The 17905-nt window shown below is 39.0% G+C and overlaps 1 protein-coding gene across 1 annotated transcript in view; it reads right to left on the bottom strand.

The window, feature by feature from the left end:
* Nptn (neuroplastin) overlaps nt 1-17905 on the bottom strand; it is an 84647-nt gene that overhangs the window by 18235 nt on the left and 48507 nt on the right. The window contains exons 3-4 of the mRNA XM_051156565.1: nt 16042-16210; nt 12255-12349 (exon numbers count right to left, since the gene is read on the bottom strand). Of these exons, the coding sequence (XP_051012522.1) occupies nt 12255-12349; nt 16042-16210 (264 nt within the window). The remainder of the gene's footprint in view (nt 1-12254; nt 12350-16041; nt 16211-17905) is intronic.

Below are 17905 nucleotides of genomic sequence, written 5' to 3'. Positions count from 1 at the left end.
GGCAGGAGACTCTAATTTAGTTTATATGTTGAGTTCATATTTTTGTTAATAACTGGGCATGGGACATCAGAAAAAAGGCTTCAGGGATGACTCCAAGCTCTCTACCCTGAGTAACTCCAAGAAGGTAGCTGCCAGTTATTATGGTTAGGAAGTCCATAGAAAACTTGTTCTTGTTTGCTGCTCTGTTGGGGAAGAAAGCAACAGTGATAATGAAAACCATGATTTCAAGAATAAAAAGTGTTTAAAAGATAGATATCATCCAAGTTGAGTTATCAGGCAGGCTTCTCTTGTACTTATGGGAATGATCTAAGACAAATGTCAGAAATCAGGATACACATTTTCTCGTTTTTCTTCTTCAACTTCGCCTCCTCACTGGACCATTATTGCCTGATGCCATTAGCTATGTGAATTCAGTGATTCAGCTTGCTGTGGTTTGAATCTGAATTATTCCCATGTTGTCCATGTTTTGAATGCTCAGTCCCCAGCTTGTGACACTGTTTTGAAGGCTATAGGGCCTTTAGGACATACTGCTGAAGGAAATGGGTCACTAGCAGTGGGGCTTACCCACTTACCAACTCATGATTCTGGCCTTACATACTGTTTCCTGTCTGTCATAGGTGAACAAGCCTCTACCTTAAGCTTGAAAAACCTTGACAGAACCATTCTGTCCCAATTTCCCTGCCATGATGCACTGAAATTCCTCTGAAAATACAAGCAAAATAAACCCTTCCTCCCTTACATTGTTTTTGTCTGATATTCTAGTTACAGCCACACAAAAACAACTAACACAGAAATTCATTTCTAAAGTATGTGTCAAAATCACCTAGACCTGTGGTTCTCCAACTTCCTAATGCTGTGATCCTTCAATACAGTTCCTCATGTTGTGGAACCCCAACAATAAAATTTTTTTTGTTGCTAGTTCATAACTGTAATTTTGCTACTATTATGAATAGTAATGTAAATATGATATGTGGGATATATGATATGCAATCCTATGTAAGGGTCTTTTGATCCCCAAAGGGGATCCTAGGCAGGAAATGCTGACCTAGAAGGATAAAAGTTGATTTGATTTGATATATAGCTCCATGGCCTCTTAGATTCTAAAAGGACTCAAACTTATATGGTCCCATCAGAAAAGGATAGAAATGGTCTTCACTCCTGCCAGACTCAGTACAATGAGTCTGTACTGTTTCATTCACCTGGTAATAAAGGCATTCTACAGAGGCTTCTATTTACATATGGAAACATGACCTTAAAGGCTACTACTAGCTTAGTTAACCCCAACTATGCTTTACTGGTCATGTTTATAAATATAAGCCTACTAAAAAGACTGTTCAATGGTTAGACCAACTGTTGCTTTCTCCTCATCATATCAAAGACTACTGCATAGAAATGTATTCCAAAGAATTAGACCCTGGTTATTCATCCTTTGGAGAGTAGAAGCATCACTACTACACTAGGCAGAAAGAAAGACAATCCAAGCTAAGCTATCCTATCCCTGAAGACGATTACTTTGATAATTATCATTTTAGCCTTGGATCAAAACACAGATCTTAAAATAAAAAGATTTTATCTTTTATAGTAGCAGCTCAACAGCTTCACCTGTTGGGCAGGACAATACACCTACAGCAAGATACACAAGTCCTCAGTGAGAGCATCAGTAGGAGCCTCTTTAGGCCCAAACAAGTTCTCAGATGTTTCCATTCAAGAGATGAAACTTCATTTCCCTTCTGCTGAGCTGGACTGGATTTAATGACTCCCTTCTAACCAAGTAAAACTAGAAAATTCTATTAAACTACTTATAAAAGCGCCATGCTTGGGGTGTATATGTGATGCCATAATGAGGAGCATTCACGTGTAGTGGCCCTCAGAAGAGGGCCTGTGAAAATAAATGTCAGTGAGACATTGTGTGAACAGATCTTTAAGTCTTATTTAGTGAGACCTTCAGGTGACTCCAGAACAAGTAACAGATAACAACTACACTAATAAGCATACATTGCCCCATTTTTATGAATTGGAAAAGGCAAGTCTGGAAATTATTTGATGTCTCAAATTATGCTGCTAGTAAAAGACAAAGATGGGATCTAACTCATGACTGACTCCAGAGATCATGCATTTTGTACTTTACTGAGGGAAAAACCAGAACAGAGTACAAACATTTATAATATACAATATAGTAAACATTGCAAAATGCACAGAATAAGTGAAAAGCGCAAAACCAATTTCTCACACATAATTCTTATTTGTGTATGTGCTGGAATACTCTAAACATAAAGTTAAACTTATTAACCTCTCAGAGTTTAACTATGCCACATAATATAAAAAGCAAATTTTTGAATTTGGAAATCAAAGATACCTACATGCTATCAAGCCTCTATTAGTTTATCAACTAACTGAGCAACCTAACACCAGTCATTTAAATCCTTTTCCCATTCTGTGGGGTGCAGTTTTGTACTATTGGTGGTGTCCTTTGCCTTAAAAAGCCTTTCAGTTTCATGAAGTCCCATGTATTAATTGTCAATCTTAATGCTGTGCAATTTGGTGTTCTGTTCAGAAAGCTGTCTCCTATATCAAAGTGTTCAAGGCTATACCCCACTTTCTCAGCTATCAGGTTCTATCTAGTTTCATGTTGAAGTCTTTAATCCATTTGGACTTGAGTTTTGTGCAGGGCAATAGATATATAGACATATTTGCATTCTTCTACATGCTGACATCCACTTGCACCATTTGTTGAAGATGCTTTCTTTTTCCCCATTATATAATTTTGGTTTCTTTGGAAAAAATCATGTGTCCATAGGTGTGTAAATTTATGTCTGGGTCTTTGATTCAATTACATTGATCAACTTGTCAGTTTTTATGCCAATACCATGCCATTTTTATTACTATAGGTATGTGGCAGCTTGAAATCAGGGATGGTGATACCTCTGGACGTTCTTTTATTATACAATTTTATTTTATGTATCCAGGTTTTTTTTTTCTTTTTCCATATGAAATTGAGTATTGTTCTTTAAAGGTCTGTCGAGAATCGTGTTGGAATTTTGATGGGGATTGTACTGAGTCTGTGGATTGCTTTTGGTAAGATGGCCATTTTTACTATGTTAATCCTACTGATGCATGAGCGTGGAAGATCTTTCCATCTTCTAATATCTTCAATTACTTCAAAGTTGTTGCCATACAGGTTTTTTAATTGCTTGATTAGAGTTACACCAAGGTGTTTTATAGTTTTTGTGATGTGTGCTGTTCCCCTGATTTCTTTCTCAGCCCATTTATCATTTGTATATAGAAGGGCTACTATTTTGTTTTATTTTAAGTTAATCTTGTACCCAGTCACTTCACTGAAGATGTTTATTCCCTGGTAGAATTTTTGGGGTCATTTATATATACTATATAGTGATACTTTGGATATATATTCCCTTCTAATTTTAAGCCCCTTGATCTCTATCAATTATATTATTACTCTAGCTAGAACTTCAAGTACTATACTGAATTGATATGGAGAAAAGTAGGCAGCCTTGTCCTGTTCCTGATTTTAGTGGAATTGCTTTGAGTTTCTCTCCATTAAATTTGATGTTAGGTATCAGCTTGCTAGATATTACCTTTATTATGTTCAGGTATGCCCCTTGTATCCCTGATCTATCCAAGACTTTTATTATGAAGGGGTGTTTGATTCTGTCAAAGGCTTTTTTAGCATCTAATGAGATGACCGTGCTAATTCCCAAAATATATAGAGAATTCAAGAAATTATGTTTTGTTTTTTGTTTGGGTTTTTTAAGACAGGGTTTCTCTGTGTAATAGATCTGGCTGTCCTGGGCTCTCTTTGTAGACCAGGCTGTCCTCAAAATCACAGAGATCCTGCCTCTGCCTCTGCCTCCCCAGTGCTGGGATTAAAGGCGTATACCACCACACCCAGGAAGAAATTATGTCAACAAACCAAATAATCTATTTTAAAAATGCAGGACAGATGTAAACAGAGAATTCTCAACAGAGAAAATTCAAATGGCCAAGAAGCACTTAAAGAAATGTTCAACATCCTTAGCCATCAGGGAAATGCAAATCAAAATGACCTATCAGAATGGCTAAGATCAAAAACTCAAGCAACAGCTTATGCTGGTGAGGATGTGGAGCAAGCTCCTGATGGGAGTGCAAACTTGTACAGCCACTTTAGAAATCAATATGGCAGTATCTCAGAAAACTGAGAATTAATCTACCTCAAGATCCAGCCAGGCTAGGCATGGTGGCACACACCTTTAAGCCCAGCATTAAAGAGGCAGAGTTAGACAGATGGTTGCAAGCTAGAAGCCAGCATGGTCTACAAGGCCAGGCTACACAGAGAACCCTGTCTCAAAAAAACAAAACAAAACAAACAAACAAACAAAAAACCCACAAAAACAAAACAAGAAAAAAGACCCAGCTATACTACCCTTGGGCATATATCTAAAGGATGTTCTGTCCTACCACAAGGACACTTGTTCTGCTATGATTATAACAGCTTTGTTTATAATAGCCAGAAACTGGAAACAATCTAGATGTCCCCCAACTAAAGAATGGATGAAGAAAATGTGGTAGATTTATACAATGAAGTATTACTCATCTGTTTAAAAAAAAAAAAATCATGAAAATTTCAGGCAAATAGATGTAACAACAAAAAATATCATTCTCAGTAGAGTAACCCAGACCCAGAAAGACAAACATGGTATTGTACTTTCTTCTAAGTTGCTATTAGCTGTAAAATAAAGATTGCTACAATCACTGACTCAAAGAAGCTAAGTAACAAGAATGGCTCAAGAGGGAACACATGAAATCTCCCTGGGAAGGAGAAATAGAATAGATACTGCAGGTCATAGGTGGGTGGGATGGGAAGAGGAAGGATGGGGAGGGGGAAGATGGAGGGAAAGAGTACTGGGAGAGACAACTGGAATTGAGGGTATCACAGAGACTTAGTACAATAGAAACTCCCAGGAATCTATAGGGGTGGCCCCAGCTAAGACTTCTAGTAACTGGGATATGAAACCTGAACTGGCCATCTCCTCTAACCAGGTAAGACTTCCAGTGGAAGGATTGGGACACCAACCCAATCGCAATGCCTTTGACCTACAATTTGTCCTGCCAGCAAGATGTGCTTTGGTATAAAGGTTAACACAGAAAGTGTGGGAGGGGCCAACCAATGACTAGTCCAGCTTGAGACCCATGCCACAAGAGGGAGCTCACCCCTGACACCACATGGAGGGCCAAGAACCAAAGGATGGATAACCCAGAGACCTAGCATAGAACCAAACACCATTGGGGGGGGGGGGGGCGCGCACGGCACAGACGACAACAATGAAATGGTTCCTAATGATATTCTGCTATATTCATAAATTGGCATCTTACCCAGTTGTCATCAGAGAGACTTCATCTAGCAACTGATGAAAACAGATGCAGAGACCCAAAGCCACAAATTAGGCAGAACTTGGGAAATCCTGTAGAAGAGGGGGAGGAAAGGTTGTAGGAGCCAGAGGGGTAAAGGACACTAAAAGATAACCCACACGATCAACTAACCTGTGTCCTTAGGGGCTCAAAGAGACTGAACTGACAACCAGGGAGCCTGTATGGGACTGACCTAGTCCTTCTGCAATATGTTACAGTTGTGTGTCTCAATCTTCTTGTGGGACTCCTAACAATGGAAGCAGAGGCTGTTCTGACTCTTTTGCCTGCTTTTGAGGACCCTTTTCCTCCTACTAGGTTGCCTCATCCAGCCTTAATGCAAGTGGAAGTACCTAGTGTTACTGCAATTTGATATGCCATGTTTGGTTGATATCCATAGGAACCCTGCCTTTTTCTGAAGAGAAACAGAAAAGAAGTGGAGCAGGGACAGACTGGGAGGGAAAACTGCAGTTGGGATGTAATATATGAGAGAAGAATTAAAAAATTAAAAAATACAAAATAAAATCTTTTGAATTTTAGTGTTGCCTCCTATGAAATGGAACCAATATCTATACATTGTTTCATAAAGGCCTTAAAAAGATTAAACCACATCTCCATACTAATTTAACAGAAGGTGAGAACTCAGTCAGAAATAAACACTAAGGATAGGCACAGTGCATGCCTATAATCACAAAACTTGGGAGGCAGATGCAAGAGAACTGTACTTACTAGTCCCATAGTAAGATGCAAGCTACTAAGGTACATAATGAGACTGCCTCCATAAACAAAAACCAAAAAGCAACAGAAAAAAAAAATCAGTTAGACTATCATTTCAGGAAGGAAAGAGCCAAGCCTTAGACTTCAAGTTATTAGTAGCAAGAATGAAATGCTAGTTTTTATGTGTTCTCTTTACCTGCTCATATAAACAGGACGTTCACTATAGCTCTATTAAAGCTTACTGGGGACAGAAAATGACAAACTACATTGATTAATGACCTATTGTAATATCTTACTTTATATGGGCTTGCCATTTAATAATACTTAATTAGTTCCTGTTGGTCTGAGGCATTGATTAAACCTTCATATGGTGACAGAGCAAGAGCCCCTTCCCTCCTCAGGGGAGAACAATTGAGTGGCAAGAATCAGGAGAAAAAAAGCAACAAAGACTCCCTTAGAAGAGCTTTCTGACCCAACTTAGCAACTAGCTTGCTCTCTGCCTTCTTAGACACATGTTCTAATCACATACTACTTACTGGGTTCCAAAAGTAACTTACTTACCCCAAGAGTACTTGACATGATTTTATTGCCTCAGCCCTCTAACAACACCATTCTCCACACTTTCTGCTGCCCAACCTGCCTGTTCTTAGAACAAGACAACCAGCTTCTCTGTCAGGGTGCAGGCTAGAGAAGTGTCAATTCAGACAAGGAAAACATTGTTCAAATGAGATGCACATTAACTAACAGAATGGACCTGAGAAAGGTATAAGACTTCACATGTGGGACCTTTTGGTGTTTACCTTTCAAAACAAACTTTTAACCTACCAAGAACTCATTTTCAAAGAAAATCTATTCTTAAATGTTGTCAACGAGTGAGTTGTTTCCAAGTAAACACATTCTTTCTACACAATCTTTCTGCTTCCTTTATGCAACCTATCCAATCACAGAGCCATCTCAGCCACAAGCAAATAAAAACTTGTCTGAAGGCAGGGGAAAAGTTAAGCTTTAACTTAAGACTAATAACTAAGCCCCAAAAGGAATATGAGACTGGCTCCAGGGAAGCAAAGATGTAGGCTTTATGTTCCTACCAGCCTTTTCTACACTAGACTCACTATTGGTATGAAGACTCAGACCAGTCAGGGGCCTTCTGTGACACCACTGAGATAGCACACTCAAGACAGTGATTTCTAACCTTGGCCATAGACTAGAACCACCTGAGTGCTAGGTTTTCTGGGAGCTGGTTTCTTTTTCTTGTCCTTTCCTTTTTTCTTTTTCCTTTTAAAGATACTGTCTAATATGTTGCCCAGCATATTCTCAAACTTGTAAACTTGAGTGACTCTCTTATCTGAGCCTCCAAGTAGCTGAGATTCCATGTGCTACTATGACTCGCTTCTTAGTGGGATTTTGAAGGCCTGATGTTCAGGTATTTCAGAGGAACTAAATTAAGTTTTAGAACACTAACTATCCATTATTAACAGTTACTCCACCAGGTAGTGGTAGCACAGGCCTTTCACTCCAGCACTTAAGAGGCAGAGACAGATGGATCTCTGAGTTCGAGGCCAGCCTGGTCCACAAAGTGACCCCAGGGCATGCAAGGCTACAACACAGAAAAACCTTGTCTCAGAAAACCAAAAATAAAGTTACTGCTCAGTAGACTGCTTGTTCCACACGCATAAAGCTCTCTTAGATTCAATCGCCAGCACACTAAAACCAGATACAGTGATGCATACCTGTAATCTAAGCACTTTGGGAGGTAGAGGCAGGAGAATCAGAAGTTCAAGTTTGTATTTCACTAGACAGTAAGTTAGAAGCCAGTGTGGGATACATGAGACTCTGTCCATTACCACCCTAGTTAATAATTAAATAAAAACAAAACCATTTCTGGAACCAGTGTTAGAAATTGGGAACTGCAAGAAAGAACCATTAATTACACAGGTAAAGGTCTAAGATACACTGAGGTAGTGTTTACCATCCTGAGAAGCTGGTTGTTGCCAAGAGAAAAATAAGACTAATTCTTTCAGTGTTAAACTCTCCCCTGTGTCCAACACAGACTAAGAGCTATACAGGAACATTAAGGATTACTGTCTTAATTTTACATCATCTGACACTAAATGAAAGGGGCCCAGAGGCAAAAAGTAGACTGGTCAAGCTTATGGTAAGCTTAATTACAGAACAAGATTAGAATCCATTTTACTCTCAAAGGTCTTTTGTCCTGTGATGAACACTGCAGCATGGTGCTAGAGTGCCTGGATGAAAATCTGGCTCCACTAGATCTGTCATTTAATCCCACAAGACCTCTATATTCTCATCTGACTAGTAGATATAATTATATTTACTCCATACATGTGTGAAGACTAAAGGTAACAAACACAGCCTAGTATACAATAAGTATATAATTTTAGCCATTCTTATTATAAAAGGAATAGTTATTTGAGCTGAAGATAACGCTTATTAATGCTCCCGAGATACTATGATTGTGCTTCCAAAGCCTTCTCATGTAGAAACCAACTTGGAGTCAAAACCATCAGCTGCAGCCTAAAGGATGCTTCTGGGAAGCCTCCTGAATGAATGATCATGAAAATGCTGCTTTTGTTCAAGGTGCTATACAAATGTGAGATGATGTTACTTTACTCCTTTCAATAATGACAATCATCATCACCACACAGTATCTTGTCCAGCTGGAAGCAGAGCATGTTCTTCCAGAAATCCTGGGATTTCATCCTAAAAAAAATATTCACATGTAACGAAAGCTAAGCAGGAAAGACAGAACAACATCAGATTAGAAAAGTAAGGTAGGTCAAAAACAGAAAGGGGCAAAGGACTGAGGAACTATGAAGAAAAAAACTTCAGTGTCTATTAGAGTATCAATGAGTCCTCTGTATGTACAGTCCCTGGAAGCCACAAGTCTCTAGAGTAAAGAAGCTGGAGAAATGTGCTCTCCTCTGAATGAACTCGGCAAATCTCAGGGAAGGCTTCAGGACATTATCACAACTCTTTCCCCTCTCCTGGCCAGTCTTGTTCCTTCTTCTGTCCCCACAGATGCTAAGGTTGCTTGTAAAATAAAGGTATGTGGTGGGATTCTGAGGTAGGAGGATCACAAGGCCAGTTTGGGTTATAAATCCTAAAAGAGGAGGATGAAGAAAACAAGTATTATTTGGGGGGACGTATGTATGAATGTATGTCTATGCATGAATATATGTCCACAAGAGCATGTGTGTGTGGTGCTCAGAGGTCAGCACTGAGTATTGTCTTCTATAACTCTACCTCACTTTTTTGAGGCAGGATGTGTTTCATTAAATCTAGAGCTCACTGGCTGGCTAGAATTGCCAGTTGTAAGGGATTTTTCTGTCTCCATCCCCCAGTGTTAGGGTTACAGGTCCACATTACCATACCCAGCTTTTTATGTGAGTACTTAGGGATCCAAATTCAGGTCCTCGTGCTTACGCAGCAAGCACCTTACCCACTGAGCATATTTCAGGCCCAGGTTACTTAAAAGCAGTCTGCAGGCTAGAATGAAAGCACAGTCACCCAAACACATGTCCTTTCTTTCTGTACCCCAACCCCCAGAGTTTCTCTGTGTAGCCTTGGCTGTTGTCCTGGACTCATTTTGTAGAACAGGCTGGCCTTGAACTCAGTGATCCACCTGCCTCTGCCTCTACCTCCTGAGCGCTTGGGACAGCTGCCATCTGTCCTTTCTTATTGTGACAAAAAGGAACTATAGACCTCAGTAAACAAATATTTATGAATTCCATGTTCCAAAGAGCTGGTTCAGTTAAATCTATACATGAGGAAGAACCTTGGAGATTCTGTCAAAGAGGTCACTTATGTTCTCCCAAATTGTTAGTTTTCAAGTAGATTTTCACATCTCTGCAGCTATAACATGGCAACAGTCTCTATCTCTACCCTAAAGTCACTGATGAAGTAGTATACTGTACATGACAGTGGCTTAGATTTAGAACACACTTCCCTCTAAATTTAAGTCAGTTTTCACACCCAACCACAACTTGAAGCTATCTTAGAATATGATGCTGGGTGTATTCAAAGTTTTCTGAACTTAACATAGAAAAGTTCATTGTTTTTAATCTTTACCAGACCAAACTTTCAACAACCTTAAAGATTCAAGATAATTACATGCTCTGTTTTCTATCCACATGGTAAGGGAGAGAATACAAAAGCTCAAACTCCTTAGGAATTCTGATAGACTATATGTTATACATTTTTCTGGCCAAGAGAATAACAGATGATGACTCAGGATTTTGTATAACAGAATTTCTCTGACATTCAAACCAGGATACCACTATTTGTTCCTGTTTTCCTTGCAGGGATATAATACAGTAAAAAAGTTAACAGTGCAGTAAACAACTTGAACATGATATGATAGCACATGAAATAACATGCAGATACAAGTGTGTGCATACAAGTGAAGGCTATAAGTCAATATTGGGTATCTTCATCAATTGTTCTCCACATTATTTTTTGAGACAGGATCAAAGCCCAGGGATCCTCCTCTTCTGCCTCTGTAGACCTGGGACTGCAGGGGCATGTGCCTATTTTTCATGTCTCAAACTCAGATCTTCATGCTTGTAATAGCAAGCACTTCACTGAACCACTCCCCCAAAATATACAAGTTGTAACTCCTGTCTAAAAAACTAAACTAGAGGCCCTCTATATTCTGCCCTTCTTTACTACTGCTTCATATCTGCTATGAAGGAAATATGAAGGATTCCTCTGGGACTACTGAGCCTCATCTTCTCAAAACAGCAGAACACTGGGAGCACGGTGAGCATGTGGAGGTCAGAGAATAATCATGGAGCTGGTGTTCTAACTTTATGTGGGTTCTGAGGATTGAACCAGGCCACTAGCTTTGCCCAACAAGCACTTCTATCTACTCAGTCATCTCACCAGCCCTGAACCCTTCAACTAAGATAGCTAAACAAAGAGGAATTTTTTTTCATTCTTAAAGTGTTTCTTATAAATTGCAACTGCCAAACACATAAAAATTGCAGTGATTCAGTGTAATTATCCCAAATAAGTAAATAAACCTATTATTTCCCACAGCCCTTGGGATAGTACCAAGAGCTCAGCAGGAATGAGCTCTTCGAAAGCAGAAGGAAATTAAGCAACAAGATTTATTTATTATTTATACAGCATTTGGCCTGCATGTAAGTCTGCAGGCCAGAAGAGGGCACCAGATCTCATTACAGATGGTCATGAGCCACCATGTGGTTGCTGGGAATGGAACTCAGGACCTTTGGAAGAACAAGCAGTGCTCTTCACCTCTGAGCCATCTCTCCAGCCCCCTTAATGTGCATTTTTTATCTTCTAAATATTTTAAGGAAGAGCTAAGTAACTGTTTGGGCCTTTCTTTTTCCCAAATCTGTCCTTCCTGCACAAGTTTGTCTTTCTATAGTTCTCAACAAAATAAAATTAAAATTATAAGTAGGACCTTAAACAATTGTTCTGCCTCTTCTTAGACATCAAACAAAATGAAAAATACTGCACTGGCTAGTTCTGACACAAATTCATTACAGGGACACAATGATTTTACTTTTGGCAGTCTCAGCCTCTCCTTATAAACAATGCACAAAAACTAAAATTAGTATTAGGTAGCTTGTATAGTTCTATTTGCTCATGAAACTCTCTGCTATAGCTTCATCTTTAAGATACTATTCACCCACAAGATTTCCTTTAAAACAAATAGCTTTATAATAACCTTTCACAATGTACTTTCACAAATGTGGCCAGGCCCACTTTTCACCTATGTAATCACAATGATAAAATAATTTGCACAATGCTGGGTCATATAAGATGTTACTACTTAAACATTTTGACATGTGAAACAGTAATTTCATATAGTTAGCCTACTATAATTAGTGCCCCTATCAAATGTAGTAAGTGCTATTGATGTCTTTACAAATAAGGGGAAGGATTGAAGCATAGAAGTCAGGAGCTTGCCTAGTTATACAGTTACGACATAATGGAGTTTGGATTTAAAACCAGGAAGCCAAGCTTGTAATCCCCTGAACTTAGCCATAAATCACATTGCTTCTCAAATGGAAATAAGCATTTTTGAAGAGTAAGGTAGTCGCTGAGAAGGAGCAGGCACAAACACTGAAGCCTTTGACAGGCTGTACCTTTTACTTCAATGGTGGCGTTTGCTTTAGGAGCGCTGACAAAATGATACACACAGTGGTATTCGCCTGAATCCTCAGCTCTTGGCTTATTGATCCTGCAGAGATAAGAAAAATGAAATGAGGTAACTGGGAATGGACAAAATATAACAGAAGGCAAATCAAACAGGCAACAAGAAGGGACCATACTTTCCAAATCCTGCTCTTTGTTGTAACTCACCTCTTCCTCACTAAAAGCATTCTTTTATATATTCTCAAATATTAATGCCTTATACCTGCTGGGTACAGTAACAGAAATGGAATGGGCTTCTATTCCTCAATTTTATGATGCTATTGTTTACTGGGGAAAAAACAAACTATAAAATTAGCAATCAAAAATAGAGGGCTTCACCAAGCACAATTTATATTAAAATATAGAAGAACCATCAACTAAAATTTTCTCTCTTGGAGGTTCCAGACACACAGAGGGAATGGGGTGTTTCACAAGCCTTTCTGAGCTTTTTTGAAGTTCTGATTTAGTAGCAGCCTTTTAGGAAGCCAGCACATGAAGAGGCCCAAGCATAGTTTTTTTTTCTTTTAAAAAGGTAAACAACCAAACCTACCAACAGAGCACTAATCCACATAGATCTAGCTTTTCTTTCTTTTCTTTTTCTTAAGAAAAAAAAAAAGTCATGTTATTTTCTAATTCTATTAGGCACTTTGCAGGGTTTCAATGTGCCAAACTTGTTTCTATCTCAAAATCTACTGTTTTTCTTTTAAAAAAAAAAAAAAAGATTCATTCATTCATTCATTCATTCATTCATTTATTTATTTATTATGTATATAGTGCTCTGCTTGCACCAGAAAGGACAGAAAGGGCACCAGATCTCATTGTAGATGGTGTGAGCCACCATGTGGTTGCTGGATACTGAACTCAGGACCTCTGGAAGAGCAGTCAGTGCTCTTTAACCGCTGAGCCACCTCTCCAGCCCTGTTTTGCTGTTTTTCACTCAGCATACTTGAGTCTCTTTCTGTTAGATCTGGACTCAAACCTCACTTCCGCCCCATGTGCCTTCTTCCGCCATACCTTCACTCTCACACTGTGGTTCCTCATAGCACTTGCCACAGTGCGCAATCATGTATTTACCATATTGTTTGACATCTGCCTCTGCAACAGACCAAGTTCTATGCAGGGAGGCACTGTTTAATTGGTACACAATTCTACACTCAGCCCTCACCTGGTACACATACTGTAGTAAAGAAATGAGTAAACAAGTGAATAAATGTACAAATACAAAGTCAGAGCGAACAACTATGGACAGACCAACACAAGTTAAAAACTTATTGTAAAAAGAATGTGTGGCCAAAACATTAATTCCTCTCAAGTCTTACAGCTGATGCTTACTTCATACAGCCTCAATATACTCCATCTTATACACACACTTAGGGGGGGGGGGGGGCAGCGACAGACAAACATTCAACTGCAAAAACAAAATCTCAACTGCCCCTAGATTAGAGGATAACTACTAATACAGGGCTGGGTTCAAAATATATTTCTAAACATCATTTAAAAGATAACTAAACTTCCACTGTAAAAATTAAAGTTTAATAAAAACTCTTAGGCTTAACCACTTACTGGCCCAATGAATTTACCCAAAAAACAAAGAAACAAACAAACCACACATACAAGTTAAGAAACCACTAATAAGAACTGACTTGGCATTATCTATGTCAGCATAATATTCTAAAGGAAGCAGTCAAGATGTCTTCTCAACTTGACACAAATATTCCACCACCTTGAATCTATGCTTTCAAAAACAAAACACACAAATCAGCTATTCCTGAATTTGAGGAATGAGTGACAGCCATACCTTCAGTATTTGGCTGACTCTAAGTCCCATAGCTTAGAGTCATAACTTATTTGGGGAAAAAAGGAACCCCAAGCTCAAGGACATGCCTATATGTTTACTTTCTCCCAAAACCATTCCCTTGGACTAATTATTGGGAAGGAAACTGAAGCAAGCAAATATTTCCTACAGGGAAGGAAGAACAGGCTTCTGAAGCTGGTTCAATGGTTGACTACCTGAGCAGCCCAAGAAGATCTAAACTCTAATCCATGGCCTGGAGACCATCGGGTAAATTTAAGCAAAAAGGGAGCAATGGCAAAGACACAGTTGATAAAGTCAGGCAAAAACTTCATTTACTTATATCTGACAGCTCTGTGGGCAACAAAAACCACCAGAACCTGCTTTCTTGAAAAGGGTGTGTATGTGTGTGCATGTACTGCTTTCTTGAAAAGGGTGTGTGTGTCACATATACATATATATTTTTTTTTTAATCTATTACATGAATGGATAGACTAGAAGTAAAAATAAATACCACCCAACAGTTCCAACTAGTTAACACTTTCCAAACTGAAAATACAGCTGAGGCTACATTCTCAAGTTAGCATCAGAAGAAACCACAGTGGAAACAGATTAAGTTGCCACTAAGTGATAAGGTACAATTGGGAAGGAAAGTATTCCAGAAACAATTCTAAGTAGATGTGAGATCTAATACTAGTTCTGAAATATGCTGTAGTATTTGACCTTAAAGGCAGCCAAGACCTACTGCTAAGCCTTAGCTTCTTCATCTGAAAAAAAAAAAGGGGGGGGGGGGGGGACGAAGACTTACAAACTCATGTAGATCAATTAAATATGGAGCACAAAAATCTAAGTTATGTGACCTACTGAAGAATGTCCTTGCTGCTATGTCCACAGGCTTTCCTGGTCTCCTTTCAGTACTATTTCTTTATATTGTATTATCCTGCTAAGCAGGATTAGCTGATCCTTTGATCACTTTGCAACCCAAAAACAAACTTTTCTAAAAGATGAGGTGACAAATGTTTTCAACACTCTAAAAGGCACCATGTCAATTGGGGTTCCAGGTAACTCAGAACAGCAAATATCCTCCTTTATTCAGAGGGTATTTCTAGGCTACCAACCTCACCCCTGATCATTAAAGATCACTGTATCAACTAACTCGTCCTGATTGATCGGGTTATGGTGATGTTACTCCTAGAAGACAATTCGTTATGACATCTACCCACAGGAAAGAGCTTTTGTCCCAGGTTTCAAAGCTGACTTTAATTTGCTTCTCAAACTACTGATGTAAGTCAAAAGGCCTGCATTCTGTGACTCAGCAATTAACTAATACCGAGTCCTTGAGCAAATAATTCCCTCTTGTTCTTGTTCTCAGTGTCTTAATTATCACAGTTAGAGGTTCATCTATGGCTCTCAAACATGACTGCCCACTAGAATCAATTAGCAATCTTTGACAGAATCCTAGGCCTTGCCTCAGATATACTAGACTAGACTAGCCAGGAGAGACTCAGTACTCAGGAGGCAGAAGGCAGGAGGGTCTGTGTAAGACTGGACTCAGCCTAAACAGAAAACACACAGAGAGTACCAGGACACCATGATTACAGACTATATAAATCAGTCAAAATATCTCTCTCTGTGTGTGTGTGTCTCTCTCTCTCTCTCTCTCTCTCTCACACACACACACACACACACACACACACACACACACACACACACACGACAACTTGCCAGAGTTGGTAGTTCTTAAATGTCGATTTCAGAGACTAAACTTGGGTTATCAGGCCTGGTGGCAAGCATCTTTTACCTGCTGAGCCAGCTCACCAGTTCCACAATGTATCCTTTAAGTAGCATTTTCATACTCATAATTACATTATATAAATGTAAACTGTTAACATATAAGGACTATAAACAAGTAATCTTATCCATTCTCTCTCCCTTGTTCCTCTCACCTGTATTCCATGTTGCTGGCATTCTTACGGGTGGCAGTGAGCTCTACTCCATTCCTTGTCCAGTAGCTGTATGTAAGGGTGTGAGAACTGGAGGTGAGGTTACATTGCAGGGTGATAGGAAGGAGGTTGTCTCGAATAATGACCTCTTCACTGGTGACAATTCTTGGCTCTGTAATTAGAGTATACAATGACAGAGTGCCATAGTTTCCCATTGTTTGAAGCCCTGGCCTGAGAGTTAAATGGGGTAGGATGGGGAGACTTAGAAGAAGAGGGAAGGTAGACAGGACTACATTAGGACTTTCACTTTACCACTTTGGAGGAAGTTAAAAAAGGAAAAACAATGATTATAAGCAAATGACCACTAGCGCAGACAACAGCCTAAAGACCAGTTGGTCTAGACGTGAAAGAATGGGAGTATTACATGTGCTTACACTGGCAACAATCCACCTAAGTGCCGAATACCACAATTTTATGAAGTAAGAACCACCAGCCAATTCAGCATCTATAAGAAAATGGAGCTCTGCCTTGCAGTTCTAAATGCAAACTGGGCCTTGGAAAAGCAGCATATAATACATGCACGTATAGTTGTTCCCCCAACAGAATCTGCTAAACCTAGAGCAAACCAACCATTGCCATCATATAGAAAAGGTACTAGATTTAAAAGTAAACTTCCCATTGGAAGTCTGTTGAATTCTTTAAAATTCTGAGAAGGGTAACTTCTTAAACAACCACTGATTTTTTTTCCTCCAGCCCATATTTATTCCCAAAACAACCTTTTCAGAATTGCACTTTAAAACACATTCCACTGCAAGACAATACAATTATACTAGAGTGTAACATGTCTTGTCATATGGGCTCCTAGAAACTTAGAAACTGCAAGGCCCTTAGAGTTTACACTTTTCTTTGGGCTAGAAAAGTGAAATGAGAAGTACAAGGGTAAAATTACTATCAGTGGCAAAAATGGCCCTATAAAATACAACTCACTGAATTGTCTATCTCTGTTCCCCCCAACTCCAAACACCTCCTAGCCCTCAAAAACTTTCACCTTAACATAAGGTAAAGACTTTTCTTTCTGGTTCTAATCAGGGTTTGGATAACTTAAGATAGGATTTGTCTACAAAAATAACCTACAATTTGCTAAACAGAACCCATTAAGCAGAAAATTATAAATCACATTGAATCATTTCTGGAAGGGTTATCTTAAAGGAACTTTAAATTTTCATTTCCGTATTACAATCAGGACTATGTTGCTTGTGTTTTATCTTTTGCCAGGTTTAGTCTTCTACTTTGGATAAAATGTTTTCTTTCAGGTGAAGTCTCAACCAAATCACCTTTCCCCATCCACACTGTGAGGTATGTACCTCCTTCCCACCCCCCTTCTCAGACACCCATGACTGATTTCCCACTTCCCTGTATCTGGCTACTTCTAATGTATATTTCCACAGCAGTTCCCCTCATCATTTCATGAAGAATAGTTCTAATTCCTGAGGATAGAACAGTCTCCCTCTTCTGACACTGCTAGTTCAGAGAAGGGAAGAGAATGGAGAAGTCATGAGATACTTGGAAAATGTAAAGAATTAATGACTTCCTAACCAGTGTAAAATTTCTGCTTATACAGTTAGTATCTTTATAATCTTATGATAAAGCAAATCTTGAAATTGCCTCAATTAACAAACTGGTTCTAATTTATCTCCAATTCTGACAACAGGATAATGGTTATTTTCCATTCAGTACTGGTCCTATTTAGTAACACCAAACAGGGTCTTTATATACAAATAATGGAGGCATAGCAGCCACTAAGACAAAAGCAGATGCATGTAAACACGTTAGCGCATTAGTGTCCCATGGTTTTAAGACACACTGG

This window comes from Acomys russatus, chromosome 14 (genome assembly GCF_903995435.1).
Source record: "Acomys russatus chromosome 14, mAcoRus1.1, whole genome shotgun sequence".
NCBI lineage: Eukaryota > Metazoa > Chordata > Mammalia > Rodentia > Muridae > Acomys > Acomys russatus.
The sequence above is the reverse complement of the archived record's forward strand: the minus strand, read 5'-3'. Positions and strand labels throughout refer to the sequence as shown.